Source organism: Chiloscyllium plagiosum, chromosome 45 (assembly GCF_004010195.1).
Source record: "Chiloscyllium plagiosum isolate BGI_BamShark_2017 chromosome 45, ASM401019v2, whole genome shotgun sequence".
NCBI classification, from domain to species: Eukaryota; Metazoa; Chordata; class Chondrichthyes; order Orectolobiformes; family Hemiscylliidae; genus Chiloscyllium; species Chiloscyllium plagiosum.
Genome location: NC_057754.1, coordinates 1,869,629 through 1,894,801, shown reverse-complemented (window position 1 = coordinate 1,894,801; position 25,173 = coordinate 1,869,629). Strand labels below are relative to the sequence as shown.

The window sequence follows — 25,173 nt, the reverse complement described above, 5'->3', positions numbered from 1 at the left end:
AGGAGAAATCCAGTGAGACCTTTCTCAGCTTCAGAAGCATCAAGTCACATTTTCCAACAAGGATCCAGATATCGAGATGAGATTCTCCTTAGAGAGTGGTGATAGGTCTATTAACAGGGATCATCGCTCATAATCATCCTCATTACTACTTAATTTTTCCTCATTAATACAGAAGTTCCTACAACTTGGATAGAAACCAAATACTGAGAATTTCTAACATGGAAATCAAAAGAGGATATCTGTCAATTCCTGCTCACTGCTTGCTCCTCCCCTCCTGGCGCACGGTGGCCAAGATACAGTGTCTCACAGCATGATCCTGAGCAGCAGCTGCATGCACTCCAAGTCCACAGTATTTGACGATACAATATAAAAGAGGAGTATGATACATGTCAGGTGACTTTTTCAAGTGAGTACCAGGCCAAATACAATAAGTTCTGGTAATTAGTTGCTTTCAAGCCTAAAGCATTATAGAAAGTGGTATTCCTCTAAAGGTCAGTACTAGTACCACTGCTTTTTTGATTTATAGATGAGATGGATACTGGAACAGAATTCTAAAATATGTTGATGATATCAAACTTGGAAATGAAGCAAAAAGTGAGAAGGAGACCAATCAACTACAACAGGACATTGTTAGGGTAGGAGAATGGACAAACAAGTGGGCAGAGGAAATTAAGTGCAAAACGGTTAAGATGATGCATTTTGGTAGAAGGTGTTTGGAGACGAAGTATATATTTAATACACAGTTCTAATGAGTAGGTGGCTGCTGTGGGTAGACCCACAATGCCACTAGAGAGGGAAGTGCAGGATCTTGACCCAGAGATATTGAAAGAACAGTGATATATTTCCAAGTCAGGATGGTGAGTGGCTTGGAGGGGAACTTGCAGGGGTGGTGTTCCCATGTATCTGCTGCCGTTATGCTTCTACATGGAAGGGGTCATGGAGGAGCTTACTGAGGATCTTAGGTGAATTTCTGCAGTGTATCTTGTAGATGGTACTCACTGCTGCCACTGAGTATTGGCGGTGGAGGGAGTGGATGTACTGCCAATCAAGTTGGCTGCTTTGTCCTGGATGGTGTTAAGCTTCTTGGTTGTTGTTGGAGCTGTACTCATCCAGACAAGTGGGGAGCTTTTCCATCACACTGCTGACTTGTGCCTTGCAGATGATATACAGGCTCTGGGAAGTCAGGAGGTGAGTTACTTGCCACGGTATTCCCAGCTTTTGACCGGCACTTGTAGCTGCTGTGTTTATATGGCAAGTCAAGTTGAGATTCTGGTTAATGGTAACCACCAGGAAGTTGATAGTGTCAATGGTGATTAAATTGTCAGTGGTTAAATTGTCTATTATAGGTTATAGCCTGGCATTTGTATGGCACAAATGTTACTTGTCGCTTGTCAGCCCAAGCCTGGATATTTTCAGATCTCACTGCATTTGAACATGGACTGTTTCAGTATCTGAGAAGTTGTGAATAGTGCTGAGCATTGTGCAATCATAGGCAAACATACCTACTTGTGACCTTATGATAGAGGGAAGATCATTGATGAAACAGCTGAAGATGGTTGAGCTGAGAATTTAAATTTTTTTAAAAAGGGATAATGACCTGGTATCCACAGTCTGAGAAGATGGTGGAAGCAGACATGAGCAATAATTTCAAAAAGAAACTAGATAAGAACTTGAAGAAAATAAACTTGCAGGATTACGGGGACAGAGCAAGACCACGTGATTAGATCGCTTGACAGAGAGCTGGTTTCAGTTCAGTGGACCAAATGGTCTCCTTTGTCAGTATGACTCTGTAACCAAACAATGCAATTTTAAATTACTAACCAGCGACTTGATTTGGAATATCCATCCTAGGTGCATTTGTGTTTTAAATGGTATAGTCTAATCCCAGTTCAGAACACATAGCAATCCATCCTTTAAAGTTACAAAATCATTCCCTATGTTATCTAATTGCCTTCTAATTTGCATTGTTTTCTCATTCACTGTTCTCTATATTGTTGGAATCTTATAGTATAGGCCATCACTCTTCATTTTGGCTTATCAATAGTGGTATGACAAGCATATCAACACCACATCCAATTTGGTTTACAAGGAACTTCAATTGTTATAATCTGAAAGGACAATGGAAGCAGATCCATTTGTAAGGGGGACTGGATAAAAACTTGGAAAGGAAAAGATTTGCAGAGCTATAGGGAAAGAACAAAGAAGCAGAACTAATTATACAGATCTTTCAAAAAGCCAGCAAAGACTGAATGAATTATAAGCTTCTGATTTTATCTCTCAAATTATCACGTTGCTACAAAGGTGCAGCCTTACCATGTTTCATGCTCCTCTGAGGTACTTCAGAATGTTTTTCCATGTTAGAAGTACTACATAAATGTAATTTGGTTGCAGCAAATTGGTTGGCATTGCAATAGATACAGCTAACAGATCTCCACATTTAAACTTACAATGTCACTCAATGACCTTACTTCAGTCACCTCGAAAAGCACTCTATAAATTATGCTGATAATATCATTCAGTATATGGTGCAACAGTTCAGCATTTTTATATGGATTAGGAGAAATGAGACCTCAAGTTATCAGTGTGGAAATAAATGAGTTGCATTTCCTATTCAACTAATCCCACTAGATTTCTGAGTAAAACCAGTTTATAAAATCCATCCGAAAACTAATAATGGGTTGGAAAATTGAAGTTGATTCTGAGATATTATATCACAATGAAGTAGTTCACTTATGGAAACAGAAAGAGGACAAAAAACTTGGTTTGATACAGACCCTTTCATGATCCCATAGCATCCCCACCAATGAAATGCATTTTAAGCCAATGTTGTAGTGTAGGGAAAATACAACAAACACAGGTTTGAACATTGAAATAACAAAATTATATTGGCTAGATCTTGAACTTGTAATATTCAGTTACAGGAATTTGTACAAAAGACTGCTAGGACTCTGGTAATAGACATCTTCTGGATGAAAGATGGGACTCTCTAGATGGAAGCTGAAGTGTAGTCATTGATTTGCAAATAGTAATGCTTTCTAATTTGGCTTTAATTTTTACGTTAAAAGAACTGAATCATTAAAAGCAATCAATAAGCTTTGTCTCTTCTTTAACTCTTAGACACAAGATTAATAGTTCATTCTGTTGAGAACTTGATCCTGAACTACAGAAGATATTGTACACTCCTCCATGAATAAAAAAGGCAGCATTCCAGCTCAGAGGCCCAGTGAACACTATAAATTACAAATGCTTTATACTTCCATCTAAATATCACAGTGTGGAGATTCTGGGTACAGTGATAGTAAACCTACCATTCAGTCAGACACTCCACATTTCAGTGGACCTCAGGACCTGACAACCACAGAAGGTGCACCATGGCACAGCACCAACCTGTAAATCCTTGAAACAGGACCTGCAAAAGGCAATGAGAGCAGGAGAAAATTTCCGGGCCAGTCAGAATCACATCATAGCATTGGTGCAACAACCACCCTATATACAAGGCTCCTCGCACAGGCTCTTGTTACGAGCAAGTGCCATCCTCCTTTTGAGGGACCACTATATATGCAGCAAAATTTGGGTAAATTTGCTGTGCAATTAATTTTACAAACTAGCAGAAGACTATATTTGCATTCTCATCTGAAAATGGCATGTTGGAAGTTCATACGTCAAATTTACAGCTTAGAGTCAGGCTATTGACCCCCAGAGAGTGTTTCTGCTCCATAGGAGACTGTGCCCACTCTCCTTCATTGGACCCTTACTCTGCAACCGTTTGTTCCTTTCTCTCTTCTGTGTTTATTCAAGCTTTTTCTTAAATGCATCTGTGCCATGTCAGAGTGAGCTCCACGTTCTTTCACAGCTCTCTGTGGAGAGAGGTTTCTCCTGAATTCCCCATTGAATTTATTGGTATTCTCCACAATTCTCTGGAAATCAATGGTATATGAAACACAGTGTGTTATTGCCAGATATTTTTCCTCTTGCTTCTTTCTATTCTGCTCCATGCTATTCAGGACTCCTTACGTGCAGCTGGTCCTCTAATACTTTGGTGATATTATTGTTCCTCAGATGCAAGTCTGGGCAGAGTGTGTTTCGGCATGGATTCAATCTTGGCAATCAGGGCAACTAAACTAAACTATGCACATGCACCTACTCCTATTATTAGGAGTCATTACCTAGTAATCAGCAGCAGAAAGATATGCCCCTTTTCAACGCAACAAGCATTACATCACGACACACAACTGAACACCGGCAGCATTCAAAACATTTTCCACCTGAAATCAGTGTACTTTTACCACAGCTGCTTTTCTTAGCTCCACCTGGGGCACAGCTATAAACATCAAGCTGGAAGCTCGTAAAACCTGACAACTCTATCAATGACTGACAACTCCAAAAGGCCCTGAATCTGAGACTATGAGGACAGATAGTCTTTCAGGTGACAAAGTTCAGAAATCACATTTCACAACTCAGTCCATCTTCTTGTGAACACCAAACTCAACGTAGCTCTGTCTATGACACGTGAAACTAGTGATTATACTGCAACTGCAATAAGATTGTATAAAGCAGGAGCTCATGACAATATTCCATCACTTATAATGCAGAAATAAATCAAATACACAGAACTGTGATTTTTGCAACAGTAGATTTAATCATTACTGAGTATCAAAGACACAAAATTTATTTCCTTTAATACTAGGGATAATCTCCCTGAGGAAATTCATTTTTTCCATCACTTTATTTCTTATGATTTACCAGGATTTGTCCTATAATTCTTACTCTGAAACCAAAAATAGTTTATTTTGGTTACAAATTGCTAAAATACTAATATAAGGCTGTTGATGCAACTTACTATTGACTTTTGTATCAGTCAAACATAGTCGCTACAGTAGCTCTACATGTAACATAGGTGAATGGCATAATACTGTAAATAAGCAGGCCACTGAGAGTGTTTCTGCTCCTCGTCTGGCAATAGTGAATCATGGTATTTACACACATCTTATATGCCACAAAGTAATGTTTATTGGGAATGTACTGTTATTGAAGAAAGCATTTTGACCTTTTCAGTACAGACCTGAAAGGTTGTGGCCAACCATCCCTTCCCCATCAATGCTACTCTCCTATACTGTGTTGGTATGAAGAAAGCAATAGGGAAAGGTGGCGCTTATTGCTTTTGGTCAGCATTTCAGTCTCAAATCATGGAAAAAGGTATAATGTAACACTGCAGGGCATTCATTGCTCTGTTCCATTGGTCTACAATTCAATAACATCACCCTAAATCCCCAGTGAATCTATCAACAAAGCAACATCATACTTATTCCTTTTATTTATTTCTGAGACATGGGCATCACTGGCTGGCCAGCATTTACTGCATGTCTCTAAGCTGTCTCTGAATGAGTGGCTTGCTATGCCACTTAAAGGGCAGTTGAGATTCAATTATATTGCCGAGGGCCTGGAGTCACATGTAGGCTGGACCTGGTGAGAATGGCAGATTTCCTTCCCTGAAGGACATTAGTGAGCCTGTGAAAAGGAGTCAAAAATTGTGGTGCTGGAAAAGTAGGTCAGGCAGCATCCGAGGAGCAGGAGAGTTGACGTTTCGGGCATAAGCCCTTAATAATCTGCAGTCCTCACTTTGTCCTAGTCACTGTGAAGAGGAGAGCCTTATTTTATGCAGAAGTACTCAGAACACACTCCAAGACCACTTCATGTGATACCATTGAACTCATTATTAGTAAAGACATCAAATAAGAATGATGATGATAAACAATTCAAATTCAATTCTCTAAAAAGGGAGAAAGGCTTAATATGTCTCCATCTACCCTTAGAGACCTGGAAGCCAGAGTACACTTTTGCAGATAAAATCCAATATTTAGCCTTATGTATCACCGAATTTAAAATTTCTTCATGTTAACCATGTGAAGCATAGCATAATAACTGTATTTACACAGAGAGGTCAAGGTCAAAAACATTTTAAAAATCCAATGGAAATAATGCTTTTAGTTTCCCTGGAAAACAATATTCAACAATTTTACAAATAAAGAGACAACCTGTTCTCCAGAATCATTATGTAAGTAAAATGCAGTCTGCTCATTACTGATGACAACATGGGTCTCTAAAGTACCTACCATGCTTTCAAAAATTAAACTTTCAGAGCCAAGCAGATCAAGTAAACTGCCCAATCTGTAGACTGAGTAAAACACTCCTTCCTTTTGATGAATCTTGGCATTTTAATGTTAAACACCTTCAAATAAAATAAAATCCAATTCACCAGACTCCACATTCTCCAAGGCCAAGTTGACAGTTGCTATCCACACAGCAGAACTCTAAGCACTAATGATAGGAATGAATGCAATAGTCCTCTATATAGTTCACAGTACTCTTTCCTGTGTAGTTTGCATCATCCTCTGCTCTATAGAATATAGTTTACATCACCCATTGCTTCTCTTGTGGACCAGTCTCTAAAGAGTATTCTGAAAGGTGAAAAACTTGCAAGCCACATTATTTTAAAATTCATTCTTGAGAAATTGGCATTCCCTGGCACTTACTGTTTATTGCTAAGAGTGGATCTTCGTCTTGAACTGCTGCAGGTAGTAATTTTTCATATTACTGAGTGGTTTGCTGGGCTATTTCAGAGTTTGTTTCACATGGCTGTGCCTCTAGAGTCATTTGCATGTTTAATTGTTTAAGGATGGCACATTTCCTTCCCTTAAGAATATGAGTGGTCCATTGGGGTTTCATGATAATCGAACAGGTCACTTAGGATTATTGAGATTCTGGTTACAAGAAAAGCATCAAATCCAAGCTTTTGATAGTTGCATTTCTTAGTATTATTCATTGTTTTACTTGTCACACTATATATTATAGCTGATTGAAAATAATTTGTCCCAATCATTCTGTCAGCAAGAAAGGAACAGAAAAAAATTCTGTGGGTCACTGATTTATTACTGTTTATCTTGTATTGCTGCTGAAAGCCAATTTAACTTATATTAAGTTTGCTCATATTGACCACTGTAATAATGCTATGCTGCGTAGACTGGAAGATCTCAAATTCAATAAATTGCCCTTGCTGCTGTTTAGAATGTTGTTACGATTACAACTATTGCCCTGTGCTGGAGATGGGGAAAAATCTGATCCACTTCTGATCTTTACCCAGTGATTCCCAATGGAAAGTGCATGTGGTAGAATCACAATAATAATAAATCTTCATTTTTATGTTCAGCAAGACCTTATCACTTGTCATAGGTACTAGACAGGGTGCAGTTTATTGTGCAAGTGCAAACCTTCCTTAGTATTGGTTCTGAAGTTTCTTTCAGAGTTTGACTGTACCAGATAGTGGGCAAATATAATGCATACCAGTCAGCCTTCATAACTTCACCATCAAGCCTGGAACACCATTTATCGGCCATGTAACTCTCACATACAAAATGCATTCCATTTCACACATGCAATCGTGTGGTATATTTTTGAGCAAGAGCAGCTTGTACAAATAACAGAACTGGCCAGCCTAACCGAACCTCATCAATAAACGTCACTCATGGAGCCAGCACCATGAAATAAGTCAGTGCTGAGTACTGACACGGTCAGTATTGGATCTAACTATCTATAGGACCATTGATAATCCAATTATACACACCATAGAAAGGGTCCAATTTAAACAGTCTGTCAATAGTGTAAAAGTAAGTACTGGTGCTGTATTGATGTTCTGCCACTAACACACAGAATAAGTCTATAGTTTTGTCATATTTACAATCCTGCTAAAGACATGCAGAGAATAAAGATCATTATTACACCAACTCTGATTCATTTAAATCACCAGATTACATTTCTGAAAATTGAACTCATAAGCAACATTTTATCCTATTGATGTAAACACGATAAAATAAAAATTAATTTAACTGTTGTGCATGAAAGAGCAGGTTTTCTGATTAACTGATGTTGTAGTTACAAGTTCAACTGAACAGCCCAACACAAGATGCTGCAACATGCGACGTCTCCCGACTCACATACAAGTCATAGCAAAACAAAACTCATTTATATAGCAGAGCAAAAGTCCAAACTTCACAGAAACATATAAATCAAAACATTGAACTACTTTTGCAGAGAGAGAGACAGAGACAGAGACAGAGATTCAACAACACTTATATATAAAGAATCCAGATTCAAAACAATTGTTTAATTCTAATAATATGATAAATTAAAGGGTGGGTATATATACACGATTATTCCATATCACAATAAATGCATCTTAGTTTGAAGGCCAGTTTTCACTGTCAATAATGCTCTTACCTTTCGTTCAATGGAGTTAGTCATGGGTAATTGATCTCAAGGAAAGTGAGGAAAACTGGCCAAGAAACAAGATTCTAGATGACACCGCAATGAGTCTCGTGGCTGGTTGAGACAAAAAGTCAGCTGGATAGCATTAATATTACCATCTTATCTCCCAACTAAGGACAGGGTAGCTGCAGAGATTTGGGACAGGTGAAGAGGAGTCCTTAAATTACAATTAAGAAAGAGAGCTGCTCCAAACAAATGTTCTGTCATTAATAAATATGGTTAATTAGCATGTATGCAGGCCTTCTGGAACTAATAAAAGTGAAAAGATTTTCTACTTAATGTAGCAAAAGGTCTGCAGCTTAATCCGACAAAATGCAACTTCCATGAAATATATCAGTGATGCCTTCTACCTGCAACTGACTGTTCAATATTTTTCTGACAACTTTAAATCAGTAAGTCAACATTAGCCACAAATCGCATTTAATTTACCACCACTTTGAACATTTTACACACACATTTCAGTAAGTGCAACCTAGCGCAAAGCACTTGCAGGTGCTATAACTTTGAGAGATAAATCAAACCACTGTCAAACTAATTTGCTGGTCAGCAAGAAAGAGCTAAGCAATCTGCTTTATGATGTATTGCAATAATCGAAACACAAAATATATTTATTACCCTTTAATGCATATGAGGAGTATGTGAAGAAGAACAACACAAATCTTCTCCTCTACTCACTCATCTCTTCCTGCACCATAAAGATCTTTCACACTAATAAAGCAATGTTTACTGATGTTAATGAGAGTCCTAAGCAAACAGAGAGGAACCCAAGGGCCATGACTTTTTGGGGGTAAATAATCAATTTTTCCTTACCTTATCCCTACTTCATCCCCCTCTTCACTAGTTTTGCAGTCCATACAAATTTAGGTTCATTTTCTTTTACTCAAGTTGAAGCCCCTCTGCCCGCCATCTTTAAAGGAGGCATGTTTTCCTCCTTGATAACAGCTCTTTACATCCATCAAGTATATATCATTGAAAGAAACATCTCAATCTGAGCTGAGAGTCGTGTGCTTGGAGTAGGTGGCAATATGATATTCAGAATTCCTGAAGGACAGTCACACAAGACTTAAAAAGACCATTTCTCTCTATACAGCCGCAGTCAAACCTGCTGAGTCTTGCCATCATTCCCAAACTTTTTTCCAGAATTTCTTGTCTTTTGCCTTGTTCTCTAATATTTCATATAAAGTTATCATGCCATGTGGGTAAATGTTGTGCCTGCAACAGCGCATTTTAATATTGATCCCATTCTTGTGAAAATTATAAATTCAATAATTACCAGAGTGTTTTTAATGCATTCTCAGAGCAACTCACAGGTATCCTGCCTACCCACAATGTTCTTTATCTCATACTCAGACACCGAGCGCCTTAAAGGAACAGAAGTTTATCTTCCTATCAAAACAATCAGGTTGCCTAGAACACGGAAGACTTTAAAAATCACACCAATCTTTTAAGGCTGGATGCTTCAGATCTGCATGCCCAAACTTTTCTATTCAAAGGTCTCAATGAAAAAGAAAATTGTGAATGAACTTTAATTGCTTATCAATTAATATATGTGCCATTGCAAGAGCAAAGCTATCCCTTAATAGCAGAGTAAAGCATTGTGCATTAAGTGACATAATACTATCCTTAAAAGGCAATGAATCATCTGATTTATGGCAAAAATAAATAACTGGGAATCTAGAATGTGCTGCACACATCCATTCCATTCAAAAATATATGGCTTGTTCTGGCCTAGCTCAAAGAATTTAAAAACATTGCCCAATCTAGAAATTTCTTCGCAAAGAACAATTTGGGCTGTTTTTTAACGGAGCCAGGGAGACTCCTTGTAGAGGTAAAAATGGTGGTAGGGTTACAATTCAAGATCCATGATTTCCAATATTCATCACTGCTTTTCAAGAGAGTCGGCTGATTTGGATTCTAAACCTAAAACCTGTGCTCCCAACCTTCCTGGCTCCAGAACAGGGGTATGCCTGTCCTTGTCCTCTGCACTTTTCATGGAGTTTGGTCAGTTTTTCAAAGAGCCAATAATGGTTTTCCTCAACACAGGTGGAAATGTCTTCTCCGTAACTACTGATCAAATCCCTCCATATTCCTAATGATTTCTATCAAGGGACATCTGTCAATGTTCTAAGGGAGAAAGTTAAAAATCCCACAACACCAGGTTATAGTGCAACGGGTTTATTTGGAAACACTGGCTTTCAGAGCACCGCTCCTTCATCAGGTAACTAGTGGGACACAAAATTTACAGCAAAAGACACAAAATTTATAGCAAAAGATCACAGTGTCATGCAGTTAGAACAATATATTGAACAAACCTGGATTGCTGACAAGTCTTTCATCTTTTAGAATGGGTTGTAGGTTGTGGTTCATTTTGTAACTCCCAGAACTTCCTTTAAGTCACATTATCGAGATAACTTAAGGTCGTATTAAAAAAAAACTGACATCTCAGCTCAGACAATACATTAAAGGTGTGAGGTTAGAGTCTGTCCTTATTCCAATCTTGAGTCACACTGGTTCTATTTCTATTGCGTGGATAGACTGCCTGCATTAACTGCCTGCAGGTAGTGTGTTTTTTGAGCAAAAATAGAATGTATCTGTAAATACAATTCTGCAAATGCAAATTCACCCCATAGACTTGTGTGTGTGTGTGCGTGCACATGTGAGGGGGAGTGGGGGGTGAGCATGTGAGGGGGATTGGCGGGGGGAGAGAGAGAGAGAGCGCACGTGAGTATGTGCATGAGAGAGTGAGTACACGTGAGTGTTTGTGTTTACGTGCTTGGTAGAGTGTGTGCGTAAGTGTGATGATGTATAAGCCTGTGAGAGTGTGGGGGGGGGGGGTATGTGTGCGTGTCTAAGAGACAGCGGGTGTATGAGAGAGGGTCTGTGTGAGTGTGTACAGTGTAGTGGGGTCACCTATAGTGTGCCATGACCCAAGGTCCTGGTTGAGGCCATCCTCATGGGTATAGAACTTGGCTATCACCCTCAGCTCGGCTACTCTGCAATGTTCTGGATTAGTGGTGCTGGAAGAGCACAGCAATTCAGGCAGCATCTGAGGAGCTTCGCAATCGACGTTTCGGGCAAAAGCCCTTCATCAGGAATAAAGACAGTGAGCTTGAAGCGTGGAGAATTAAGATAGAGGAGGGGAGAAAGTAGCATAGAGTACAATGGGTGAGTGGGGGAGGGGATGAAGGTGATAGGTCAGGGAGGAGAGGGTGGAGTGGATAGGTGGAAAAGGAGATAGGCAGGTAGGACAAGTCCGGACAAGTCATGGGGACAGTGCTGAGCTGAAAGTTTGGAACTAGGGTGAGGTGGGGGAAGGGGAAATGAGGAAACTGTTGAAGTCCACATTGATGCCCTGGGGTTGAAGTATTCCGAGGCGGAAGATAAGGCGTTCTTCCTCCAGGCGTCTGGTGGTGAGGGAGCGGCGGTGAAGGAGGCCCAGGACCTCCATGTCCTCAGCAGAGTGGGAGGGGGAGTTGAAATGTTGGGCCACGGGGCGGTGTGGTTGATTGGTGCCGGTGTCCCAGAGATGTTCCCTAAAGCGCTCTGCTAGGAGGTGCCCAGTCTCCCCAATGTAGAGGAGACCGCATCGGGAGCAACGGATACAATAAATGATATTAATGGATGTGCAAGTAAAACTTTGATGGATGTGGAAGGCTCCTTTAGGGCCTTGGATAGAGGTGAGGGAGGAGGTGTGGGTGCAGGTTTTACAGTTCCTGCGGTGGCAGGGGAAAGTGCCAGGATGGGAGGGTGGGTATATCCTTGAAGGATGGTCACCCAAAGATCCAAGGCCGAATGTCCCTGACCGTTGAAGTGTTCCCAGACTGGGAGGGAACATCCTGGTCTGGCGATTGTTGCATGGCATCCATTCATCTGTTGTTGTAGCATCAGTTCGGTCTCGCCAATGTACCATACCACAGGGCATCCTTGCCTGCAGCGTACGAGATGGGCAACGTTGGCTGAGTCACATGAGTACCGCCGTGAAATGGTGGTATCCGTGTTGACACCCTCCAATCCATTCTAAAAAGATGAAAGACTTAACAGCAATCTAAGTTTGTTCAGTATATCATTTTAATTGCAATGACACTGTAATCTTATGCTATAAATTCTGTGTCTTATGATCCTGCCCCACTAGTTATCTGCTGAAGGAGTAGTGCTCTGAAAGCTAGTGCTTCCAAATAAACCTGCTGGCACTATAACCTGGTGTTGTGTGATTTTTAACTTTGTCCACCCCAGTCCAATACCAGCTCCTCCACACTAAGAGAGGAAAGTTAATATTGAAGGTGTGTGTGGAATCATGGTGGTGCTGAGATTTTACCTCCATGTCATACCAGAGTGGATCTTGTAGCTTCTAAGTGGAATCTTTGCATCAATTTTACTCCAGAAAAGATTTTAATACAGTCCAGGGGATTAAAGATTGGGGTTTCAACGTGCACATATAAACACCCATCTAACTGACTCGATGTTTACATTATACAAAGCAGTAGGAATATCAAAGCCAAAATACTCACCTCCGCCTCCTCCCATCAGTGAAGAATTTGCTGTAAAAAAAATGAGAGAGTTAAAATATACACTCATCATAGCCTCAGCATATATTTCAACTCTCACTATCTGTAAATACAGACTGAGACCCAAATTCAAATTATGATAAACACATTGGATCTAATCACTGAATGCTAATGCATAAATTTTCATTGGGCCAAACCATCTCGCAGTAAATAGAATTCTAGCAGTCCAAAGCACTTTCAATTACATAGCACACCACATAAAAGACTTGCATTTATATCTCGCCTATCAGAATCTCAGACGTGCTGAAGCACTTAATAATCAATGAAGTATTTTTGAAGTGGGTGCTTTCTGATAGAGAAGGAAAGGAAACCTGACTTCAAACTACCGTGAAATATTCTCACAGAATTCCTCAGGCTACTGTTACATCCACTCCCAAATTTTAATCAAAGATTTAGACACACGAAGGCTCATCTTGCAAATGGAAAGCCCCAAATGCAATGTCGTGGGAAGCTCACAGTTTTTATTATATATATGTATTCCCATTGAGCGAAAAGCAGAGATGAAAACACAATCAGCCTTTTGAAATAGCCTTTGCTTGCATTTACTTCTGGATTTAGATTTGTTCATGAAGGAATACATACCCTACCCCAACTTTTCCATTGATGGCACTCTGAAAGTAGTACTGTGTATTGGTGTGGTCCCACCTTAGCACATATTAGATGGTAAGAATGCCTATTGGCTCTCAGGATCAAACTGCTGAGTTTGTGGCTCTGTCTTCAAGGCAAAGTGTAAATGGATTTTTGTAGATGAGCTTTCAGGGACAAAATGGGGTTCAATGGGTAATGAGAGAATTGTCTCAGTAAAAGTGAGATTTATTGAAACAAATTGACCACTTCCCTCTCCTAAAAGGTTGTTACTTTCATATAAAAGGAAGATTAATCTCTTATGCATCAAGACTTTTCAAAGCACTTTATTGCCAGAACATTTGAATCGTTGCGATTTTGGAAATGGCATCCAATTTGTGCACAGAAAACAGGTAGTGATCAGCTATATTGAATAAGGACTAACTCTCCCCTCTTCTTTAAATAGACCAATTGGATAGATGGGGGTCTTAGTTTAATGTGGAGGGAGAATGTAAGAGGTAGCCTTCGTGGTGGTTTCAGCAGCAGTGGTTCTGGTAGCGATCGCGAAGGCAGTTGTGTTGGCGGTGATCACGGAGGCGGTATAGTCGGTGGTGGTTGCAGTCTGTGGGGAGGCGGGGGCAGAAGTGACATCATTGTTTGCTGTGATGGCATCCGAGCGATTTTGGAGATTGGGAGATAGTTCTGGAATGATCAAGGAATCTCAAGTTTGGAGGTAAGTATGTGAAAGTCTGATGAACTTACATTCCTTGATGTCAGTTAAGCTTGAGAAAAAGCACTTGCTGGCTGTCTGGATTTGTCTCAGGATGAAGAACAGCAGAAGTCCTTTGTGGGTCTGGGAGAGAGTGTGGCCCTGAGCTGAGGCAAGGCTGACTGCAGGGAGAGTAGATGGTGGCGTATGGCTGTATGTGGAGCGGAGGATCGGAGGGAGAGCAGTTTCTGGAGATTTTGGCAGCGATCACAGAGATTCTGGTGGCAATCACGGAGGCAGTTACCTTGCGGCAGTGGTGGTGGTTCTGGCAGCGATCACAGAGGCGGTCGTCTTCGTGGAGAGTGGTGGTGGTTATGGCAGCAATTGTGGTGATGGTGATCCTGATGGTGATCACGGAGGTTTTGGCGGCGATCTCAGAGGCAGTTACCTTAGCGGCGGTGGTTCTGGTGGCAATTGCAGAGACACTGATGGTCTGGCGGCGATCGCGGAGGCGGTTACCTTAGCGGCGGTGGTTCTAGTGGCAATTGCAGAGGCAGTGATGATCTGGCGGCGATCGCGGAGGCAGTTATCTTGACAGTGGTGGTTCTGACAGCTATCTCAGAGGCGGTGAGCACGGAGATGGTGATGGTTCTGGTGGTGATGCAGAGGCAGTTGCCCTGGCGGCAGAAGTAGTGGTTCTGGCAGTGATTGTGGAAGCGGTGATCCTGGCGGTGATCGCAGAGATGTTTATCTTGGCAGCAATCGCAGAGGTTGTTGTCTTGGCATATAGTGGTGGTCGTTCTGGTGACAATCATGGAGGCAGTGATCCTGACGGCGATCATGAAGGTTCTGGCACCAATCGAAGAGGCAGTTATCTTGTGGCTGTAGTGGTGATTCTGGCAGTGATCGCGGAGGCAGTTGTCTTGGCGGCGGTGGTTCTGACGACGATTGTGGAGGCAGTGATCACGGAGTCTGCGATCCTGGTGGCTGTGGTGGTGGTTCTGTCAGTGAGCAGTGGTGGTTTCGGCAGTAATCGCAGAAGTGGTGCTGGTTCTAGAGGCGATTGCGGAGGTAGTGATCCTGGAGGCAATCGCAGAGGCGGTTGTCTAGGTGGCAATGGTTCTGGTAGAGATCACAGAGGCGATTGTCTCGGTGGCAGTGGTTCTGGTAGAGATCGCAGAGGCGGTTGTCTTGGTGGAGGCGGTGATCCTGGTTGTGATTGCGGAGGCATTGATGTTCTCGCGGCGATTGCCAAGGTGGTTGTCTTGGCAGCAGCGGTGGTGGTTCTGGCAGCAATCACGGAGGCAGTTATGTAGGCGGTGAGTGGTGATTCTGGCAGCGATTCCTGATGAAGACCTTATGCTCAAAACGTCAACTCTCCTGATCCTCGGATGCAGCCTGACTGGCTCTGTTTTTCCAGCACCACACTTTTTGACCCCCAGTTTAATGTGTCATACAAAATACAGTGCTGGCCTTTCTCTAAACTGTGCAGAAGCATCAGCCAATATTTTTGTACTGAAGTCTGCAAACATATTGGATGAAAGAAACCAAGTCCAGTTTCAATTTGCTATTTTGCATTAAATTGACCTTTTTCATTCCTTTGAAACCAGACAGAGCTTCACTCTGGTAGCTTCTCTTTTAACAGCCTAAACACATCCAAATAAATGAAGCATTTTCATCCTCATTATGTTGCTTACAATTTGCTATTTAAGGCTAATCCAAACTGTGTTATTTGAAATGCATTGTTTCTTCCTGATTTCAACTGTATATCTGAAGCCTTCTCCTTAGAGTATTTAATTTAGTCTCATCTATTTTCTTTGCAATCCAAAGTTCCAGCTCTACATATCTGCACAGATGTTACACATGCTTCATGCTGAACTTTTGTCCTCTTAGAGGCCTTAGCGAATCAATTTTACACAAAAATTCCACTACAACTCTTTGGTTTCCTAAAAATATCAGTTTGATTATTTTTTCTACGTGAAGCTGAGACATTTTTTGTGGAGAGAATGCATGGGAAGCGTAAATAACATATCTTTTTATTTTGCTATATATTTGACTTTAGACTGAAGTAAGAAAAGAACATCTTTTTAAAGCATGGATTGTTGTTGGATTATTGCAATTTTTTCAAAACAGGTAACCTGATACTCATTGTAAGCACTGTTTACACATCTGCTGTCTCAAGCAGTAGGGAAAGGTTTACAAAGGAACTGGAGCCAGGGGTATGTACAAAAGGAAATTCAACCAATATCTGATTGGTTTGTGGATTAGTAACCATTTATGGATGACAAAGGACTTTTACCAGCCAATAACTATGTGATTCACTCCTAGGTAGCAGAATAGTTTGGTGCTATGAACAAAGTAGGGAAAAAGTATCAGATTTCTGTAAGCTCAGAAGCTCTGTTCTCTGCAGTAAAATCACATTAAGCTTGAAGAAAACCAGTTTATTTTCCTTTCAGCATTTGTTACAAGATGAGACTTTTAAATAATAAGTCAGAGACCTTCGTAGATGTAAACCAATGACCTGGTGCTTCCTACAATCAAGTGATAGCATTTGCAGAAGGGAAGGTTAAGCAGCAGCCAGCGTCCTGATCAGCACAAGAATCACCTCAGCAAATCTTGTGAAAAGGAACTATTGAACTTCTTTCCTGTTTTACCCTCTACCTATAACAATCATGTTTCTTTCCCTATTCGTGTCTGTCCGTATATGTTTATAGAGAAGTTTATAAGTGGGTTAGAATTTTGACGAGTGCGGGTATAGGCCAATGGTTCATAATTATTTATGTGCAGCTAAACTCAATTTATTTCTAATAAATGATCATTTCTGCACTTAACAAGAACGTTCCCTGTGCTTTCTGTCAACTAATGTCAGAAAGGCAGATAAATCGGGGAATCCTGCAGGTCTTCATTTCTAGCATACTATCCCAGCACCCTTTTTGTTCCTTAGCTCTAGCAAAATTGCTTCTTTCCTTGAACCCACTGTGACATCCTCTTTCTCCAGCACTGCAATGCTGTCTTTAACCACGACTGTCACCCCTTCCCCCCTTTCCTACCTTTTCTGAACACCTTGTACCCAGGAATATTGAACATTCATGTCTTGCCTTTCTTTGATCTAGGTCTCACTACAGCATCATATTTCTACGTGGCAATGTGTGCCTGTAACTCCATTCTTAGTTACTATACTCTGAGCATTCACATATATGCATTGTAACCCTGATTTAGGCTTCATTTCTTTGTCTCTTACTGCAACTCCACATATTGGCTTACTTTTCTCTATGCTAGTGCCAACTGTATCCCTAAGTATTTTGTTAACCTGAGAATTTTTCTCGACTAATCTCTCTTGGTTCCTACACCCCTGACAAGTTATCATGAAGGCCTCCCAACAGCACTGGCAGAACACCCTCCAAGGAATTCAGTCTCAGCTCTGTACAGATGTGGAGTCACATGTAGGCTAGATCAGGTCAGGATGGTGGTTTCCTTCCTTAAAGGATAATTAGCTTTGGATCTGTGGTCATTATCAGATGGTTAATTCCAAATTTTTACTGAATTCAAACTCCACAATTTGGCAGGATTCGAACCTGGAACCCCAGAACATGAGTCCTAGATTAACATTCCTGATGAAGGGGTTTTACCTGAAACGTCAATTCTCCTGCTCCGCTTTTCGAGGACCACACTCTCAGTCCTAGATTAACAGTCTGGCAATAATACCATTTAGCCATCACTTGCTCTTATTTGGCCCCTGCTGCCTCCTCCCTTGCTTTTAGGTTGAAGTCCCTGATCCTGAGTCTCAATTTATCCTCTACTAGGCCTCTGATCTCTCATATTAATTTATATTCTGCTGCTCCCTCTTGTTAGGATCTAGGCTAGCTTCTTAAAATGTTTTGAGGAAGTCTGGCCTGGTCTTTAACACTCTACATCTCAAAAAGGTAGTATCCCTACCATTGAGCCAGGAGGCCCAGGTTGAAATCCGACTGTTCTAGAGGTGTGTGACAACATCTCTGAACACACTGATTAGAGAAATATACAAAATGATCAACGTGGGGGGGGGGGGGGCAAGGGTAGAGGGGAGGGGGAATCTTGTGGCACATGACTACCTCTGAACCGGAAGACGTGGGTTCAAGCTCCATCTATTCCCAAGGTGTGTAAAAACATCTCAGAACAGGTTAGTTAGTAAAATATCAAAAAGGACTCAAAGGGAAGAGCCTGAAAGATAAACAAAAATAGTATAGAGAGAGGAAGAGGGAGAGAGAAAGGAGAAGACACAGTTTTTTGGAAGTCAAAAGTATTTAATTTGATGTCAGCTGACACAAGGTCATCAAGCTGGCTATCTGGCATAAAGAGAACTCATTGCTGAAGAACATGGTGTGTTTTATGGTCGAAAGAAAATCTCATCTATTCTATTTGTAAGTGAACAGGATACACCTATTAAATTATGATTTTCTAAATTTAATTAGTCTTTTTCACAATAACAAATAATAACAACACATGGTCAGAATCTATTGAGGAGGAGGTGGTGCATTAACAATACTGTTAGGTACTGAATGTTTTGAACAATTCACTATAAGAAGTTGCTAATGTTTTTTTTGTTTCTTTTGCATTAGAAACTACTAATTGTTGTGAATGCTGCCTGGTGAAGGATGACTGTTTTAAATGATACCTCCTTTGCCTGCTTGCAGTGCACAAGTGCTGATTCAAAGCAATAGAAAACTGCCAGAATGTGTATGACAGGAAGACACTCACAAAGACTGAAAACTCTTATTTTTATTTGTTCAGTAATGGTGTGTAGACATTGCTGGCTGAGCAAACATTTCTTGGTAATTCCAAATTGTCCTTGACAAGATGGTGGGGATCTGCTTTTGTGAACTGCTTCCACTGTGATGCATCCACAGCACGGTTAGGAAGAGTGCTCCACAATTTTGAGTCAGCAACACTGAAGGAACAGCAATTGAAGATCAAGGTGGTGCATGGATTAGAGGTGAGCCTGCATGTGGTGGTATTGCCAGGGTATTCAATGCCCTTGTCCTATATGACAGAGGTTGTAGGTTGGTAGGTACTATTGAAGGAGCATTGGTGAGTTCCTGTACTGCATCATGTATATAGTACACTTTGCTGTCACTGAGCATCAATGGGGAAGGGAGTGAATATTGAAAGTCACGAATGGAGTGATAATCAAGTGGACCGCTATTTCCTGGAGAGTGTTCCTCCTCTCCAACGTGGTTGCAGCTGCATTTATCCAGTCAAGTGCAATGTACCAGAAATATATGAATTAGAACCCGTCCACTGTTCATTAAAATCATGGCTGATCTAATAATTTCACATTTTAACTACCCACAAAAATCTTTCATCCACTTGCTTACCAAAAATCTGACTTAAAAAACATGCTAGTACTCTATTACCAACTCCTCTTGTCAAAAAGGGTTCCAAAGACTTTCAATCTTCTTTGATTTGGAGGTGTCAGTGTTGGACTGGGGTGTACAAAGTTAAAAATCACAACACCAGGTTATAGTCTAACAGGTTTATTTGGAAGCACAAGCTTTTTAAGTGCTGTTCCTTCACCAGGTGGTTGTGGAGTATAAGATCATAAGACACAGCATTTACAATGTGATGTAACTGAAATTATATATTTAAAAAGACCTGGACTGTTTGTTAAGCCTCTCATCTTTGAGAATGACCATGTTGGTTTCAGTTCTTTCATATATAAATCCTAGAACTTCTTTGTAAAGTTACATTCTCAAGTGAACTTTAACAATAGGTGCTATGTCAGCACAGATAATGCATTGAAGGTGTGAGGCTGTCTCTTCTTCAAGGGAACAAAATCTCCTTTTCTCTGTCTTAAATAGCATTTGAAATTGTGAAGTAGTCACCCTTAGCTCTAGATTCTCCCATGAGCAAACATCCTTCCACATGCAACTTTGTGAAGACCTATCTTGATCTTATATACTTCTATCAAGTTGCGTGTTATTCTTCCAAATACCAGTGAATAAGCCGAACAGTCCAGCCTTTCCTCATAAGATAACCAACACATTCTCACTGAGTTTAATAAACCTTCTCTCTACTGTTGTCAATGCATTTGTATTCTTCCTTAAATGGGGTGACCAATACTGTAAATAGTACTCCAGGTATGGTCTTACCAATGCTCTGTATAACTGAAACATGACTTCCCTACTGTTGTATTCAATTGCCCCTCACAAACAGTAGCATTCCACTAATTTTCCTAATTATTTGCTGTCTTTGCACACCAACCTTTCACACTCACTATTTAGGGGATATTATTTTATTTATTCTTTCTAACAGATAGACAATTGCACATTTTCCAACATTAAACTCCATTTTCCAGCTTTCTCCACAATCATATTCCTGACTCTGCCTTGTAGATGTGAATAGGCTTTGGGGAGTCAGAAAATGAAATACTCTTTGCAGAATTCCTATCCTCTGACCAGTCATAGTACTTAAATTATTACTCCAGTTCAGTTTCCACTCAACATTAATCCCCAGGATTTAGATAGTAAAGGATTCAGCAATGATAATGCCATCAAATGACATGGGAAGACAATGATATTCTCACTAATTAGAGATGAAGTTGTTTTTAATTAATTCAAGGGGTGAGGGCATCACTGGTATTTATTACCCATCCCTAATTGCTGTGGGTCTGGAGTTAAATGTAGGCCGGAGCAGGTAAGGATAGCAGATTTCCTTCCCTGAAGGGCATTAGTGAACTGGATGGGTTTTTCTGACAATTGACAATGGTTTCAAGGTCATCATGACAGTCCTAATTTATTGAATTCAAATCCCACCATCTGCTATGGTGAAATTTGAATCCAGATCCCCAGAAAATTATGTCTGAATAAAAAACCCTGCAATAATATAATTAGGCCATTGCCTCACTATTGCTTGGCACTTCTGTGATGAGGATGTTACTTATCACTCACCAACCCAAGCTTGGAGGTTGTCCAGGTTGTGCTGTAAATGGCATTGGTTACTTCAGTATTTGAGAAGTTGCAATTCTGAATTGTACAAACATTAGCAAACAGCCCATCTCTAACTTTAAGGTTGAGGTAAGGTCACTGATTCAGGAACTGAAGATGACTGGACATAGGACACTATCCAGAGGAACTCAGAATCACAAATGTTATGGTTCAGAAGAAGGTTTGTCACATCATGTTTGTAGCAGCTCTGAGAATTTTGACTTCATGCCAAATTCCTGCATAATCCTGGGCATTATTTATCTTCAGATAATCATCCATATCCTCTTAAATGCCTCAAATGAACCTGCCTCCACTACACTACCTGGCACTGCATTCCAAACACTTGCTGTGTGAAAACTCATCTTTGCTTCTTTTGTAAACTTTACTAAAGTAAAACAAATAAACTGTGGATGCTGGAAATTTGAAACAAAAAAAAAACTGAAATTGCCGAAATGTTCACTCTGTTTTCTTTCCACAGATGCTACCATATCAGCTGAGTTTCTCCAGCTGTTTTTGTTTGCTTCTCCCTACCTATTCTGTTCAGAGCCCTCGCAATTTTGGAAACTTGCACCAGACGTTTTGTTTCCAAGGAAAGCAATCCCAACTTCAGCAATCTATCCTCATAACTGAAGTTTCTCAGACCTGGAACCCTTATCGAAAACCTCTTCTACACTCACGAAAGCATTCATGTCCATCAGGTGGCACCCAGAACTGTACACAATGTTCAGAGGGCTGCTCTCTCATTAGAGAGAGAACTGGTACTGGGTTTAATTGGAGGGTCACCATGACTCAGGCAAGGTTCATGCTGACCTCAGCTAGCACTGGAATTGAATCCACTCTGTTGCTGTCAGTCTGCATTACCTGCTGTCAAGCCAGCTGAACTAAGTGACCTCAGAAGACGAAGACTAGTTTGCGATGCAGAGGGACACTAGCAGCATGGTTTCAATTTCTGTAATGGCTAAGGTCACCACGAAAGTGCTGCCTTCTCAACCCTTGCTCACCTGAGGTATGCTAACCTTCAGGTTAAACACAATGCCAGTTGTCTTTCTTTATGAGGGAACAGCCCTATAATCCTCTGGGACAAAGGCGACTTTACTTGCTTCATACAATTCTCCAGCTGAGGTCTAGCCAGTGCCCAAGATAAGTTCAACATGAACTTCCCTGCCCTTGTAAAGTGTACCCTCACGAATAAAGCCTGGAAGACTGTATAGATTAATACCTCCCTTGTCCTGCCACTTTTAATGACTTACGCACAACACCCAGATTTCTTAGCTGCTGCATACGTTTTACCTGGTCTCCCATGTTCTTCGTTCCAAAGTGAATCACCTCGCTTCTCTGCACTGAAGTTCATCTGTCGTCTTCAAACCCACTCCACCAAGCTGTCTATATCCTTTTGGAGTTCGAGACTCTCAGTTACAATTTTTTCAAGTTTGTGCTATTCACAAACTTTGACATTGTTCCCAAGATCTAGATCATACAAACATATTTGTAAGCAAGTGTCTAGTACCAACTCCTGGGAAACTGAACAACAAGTATTCCTCCAGCCCAAAGAAAAAACCCACAAATCATTACTGTTTCTTATCACTCAGCCAATTTAGTAATCATGTTGTTTCTGTCCCTTTTATTTCATCATCTATAACATTCTTCACAAGTCTGTTGTGTGGCACTGTCTCAAATGGCTTTTAAAGTCCACGTACACTATATCAACTCCTACACTGGTGTGTAGGGACTAAGATGATTGACCTCCAAAAACCACAAATGTGTTCCCTTATATTCAGTATGACTCCATTAGTGGAAAGGTTTCCCCATTCCCACTTACTCCAGATGTTCTAGGGTTCCTTGATGCCATGTTCAGTCAAATGCTGCCTTGCTGTCAAAATCCACCTGAATCTCCACCTTATCTATGGAGTTCAGCTCTTTTGTGATCTGGATCCTCATGGGCCTGGCAGAACCCAAACTGTGTGTCAGTGAGCAGTGAGCAGGTTACTGCTGACCAAATGTTGCTGGGTAGAATGTCAACAACTCCTTCCATCAGAGCTGAAAATGTGTTGATGGAAAAGCGCAGCAGGTCAGGCAGCATCCAGGGAACAGGAGAATCGACCTTTCGGGCATAAGCCCTTCTTCAGGATTCCTTTTCCAGCAACACATTTTCAGCTCCGATCTCCAGCATCTGCAGACCTCACTTTCTCCTCAACTCCTTCCATCACTTTGTTGATGATCAAAAAAGGCTCAAAGGGCAATAATTGGACTTTTTCCTTGTTAACAGGACAATGCCAGGGAGATGCCATGGTTTTAGCTATTAAAGCAGCTTGGACAGTGGTGAGGCTACCTCTGGAACAGAAGTCTTCACTACCATTGGTAGAAAGTCATCAGGGCTCACAGTCTTGTAGTTTCCAGTGCCTTCGGCCATTTCTTAATCTGATCTGGAGTGAATGAAACTGGCTGAAGAATGGCATCCGAAAAACAATCTATTCATTCCAGGTATCCATCTAGTAAACCTCCAAACTATTTCCATGCCATCCTTTCTTAAATAAGGAGACCAAAACTACAGAGTATTCAAAATGGAGTCTCATCAATGCCCTGTATAACTGAAACAGAACATTCTTATTTTATGGTGCATTTCTTTCAGAATATAAGGCAGCATCCTGTTGATGATATTGTTTCTGTGCTGCACCAACATACTAATTGTTATGTATGTAGTTGAGGGTGCTGCCCCTTTAGGGGAGCTGGAACAGGGGACCTGAAGGGGCAGAGCTTGAGTCCAGCCTGGAACTAGCTGTGGAGGCTGAAGATCTTTAATAAATCCTGTTCTTATTTACCATTTGCCCACCTGGTTCCAAGGGTAGTACAAACATAACATCTAAAAATGTGATTCATGCACTAAAGCACCTAAATCCCTCTACACTTCAGAATCTTGCAGTTGTTCTCCATTTAAGTAATACTCTTTTTTATTCTTTCTGCCAAACTGAACTTTATTTTCCCCAAATTATACTCTGCCATATTTTTGCCCATTCAATCTATTTGTATTCATCTCCAATTTTGTTCTGTTTTCTTCAGAGCATACTTTTCTGCCTCTCTTGATGTCAACTCCAAATCTATGTACTGTGTCTTGCTCCCCTCATTCAAGTCACTGAAATCAATTGTAAAAAGTTGAGATCTCAGCACAGACCTTTGCAGCATAGTACTTGTTAGATACTATCAGTCAGACAACAGGCCATTAACAAAAAACCAAAAAAACTGCTGGAAAACTGAGCAGGTCTGGCAGCATTTGTGGAGAGAAATCAGAGTTAATGTTTTGGGTCCAGGAACATTAAAAGAACCATTGAAATGAACTGTCTTGTTTCCATGCTAATATTTCAGGACATTGGTTAGGCCACTGTTGGAATATTGCGTACAATTCTGGTCTCTTTCCCATCGGAAGGATGTTGTGAAACTTGAAAGGGTTCAGAAAAGATTTACAAGGGTGTTGCCTGGGTTGGAGGATCTGAGCTATAGGGAGAGGTTGAATAGGCTGGGCTGTTTTTCCTGGAGCGTCGGAGGCTGAGGGGTGACCTTACAGAGGTTTATAAAATCACGAAGGGCATGGATAGGGTAAATAGACAAGATCTTTTCCCTGGGGTGGGGGAGTCCAGAACTAGAGGACATAGGTTTAGGGTGGCAGGGGAACAACATAAAAGAGACCTAAGGGGCAACTTTTTCACACAGAGGGTGGCGCATGTATGGAATGAGCTGCCAGAGGAAGTGGTAGAGGCTGGTATAATTGCACCATTTAAAAGGCATCCGGATGTGTGTATGAATAGGAAGGCTTTAGAGGGATATGGGCTAGGTCCTGACAAGTGGGACTAGATTAGGTTGGAATATCTGGTCGTAATGGACGAGTTGGACCAAAGGGTCTGTTTCTGTGCTGTACATCTCTATGACGCTACTTCAGCCCTGGGTCTGCTGCAGAGTTGCAATGAAGCACAAGGAATCTTATTTCTGCCAATGACTTCAGAGTTCAATAATTTCAGAGCATGACCACTGTCTTCCATTTTGAGTACAAACCCCACTT

General features: G+C 40.9%; 1 protein-coding gene across 3 annotated transcripts in view; it reads right to left on the bottom strand.

Moving 5' to 3' along the window:
* Positions 1-25,173, bottom strand: part of LOC122543809 (macro domain-containing protein CT2219-like) — a 955,696-nt gene that overhangs the window by 560,950 nt on the left and 369,573 nt on the right. For 2 of the 3 annotated variants that reach the window (XM_043682600.1, XM_043682598.1), the window contains one exon: positions 12,831-12,860. The exons of the other annotated variant lie outside the window; for it this stretch is intronic. In XM_043682600.1, coding sequence (XP_043538535.1) covers positions 12,831-12,860 — 30 coding nt within the window. The remainder of the gene's footprint in view (positions 1-12,830; positions 12,861-25,173) is intronic. 3 annotated transcript variants of the gene reach the window in all.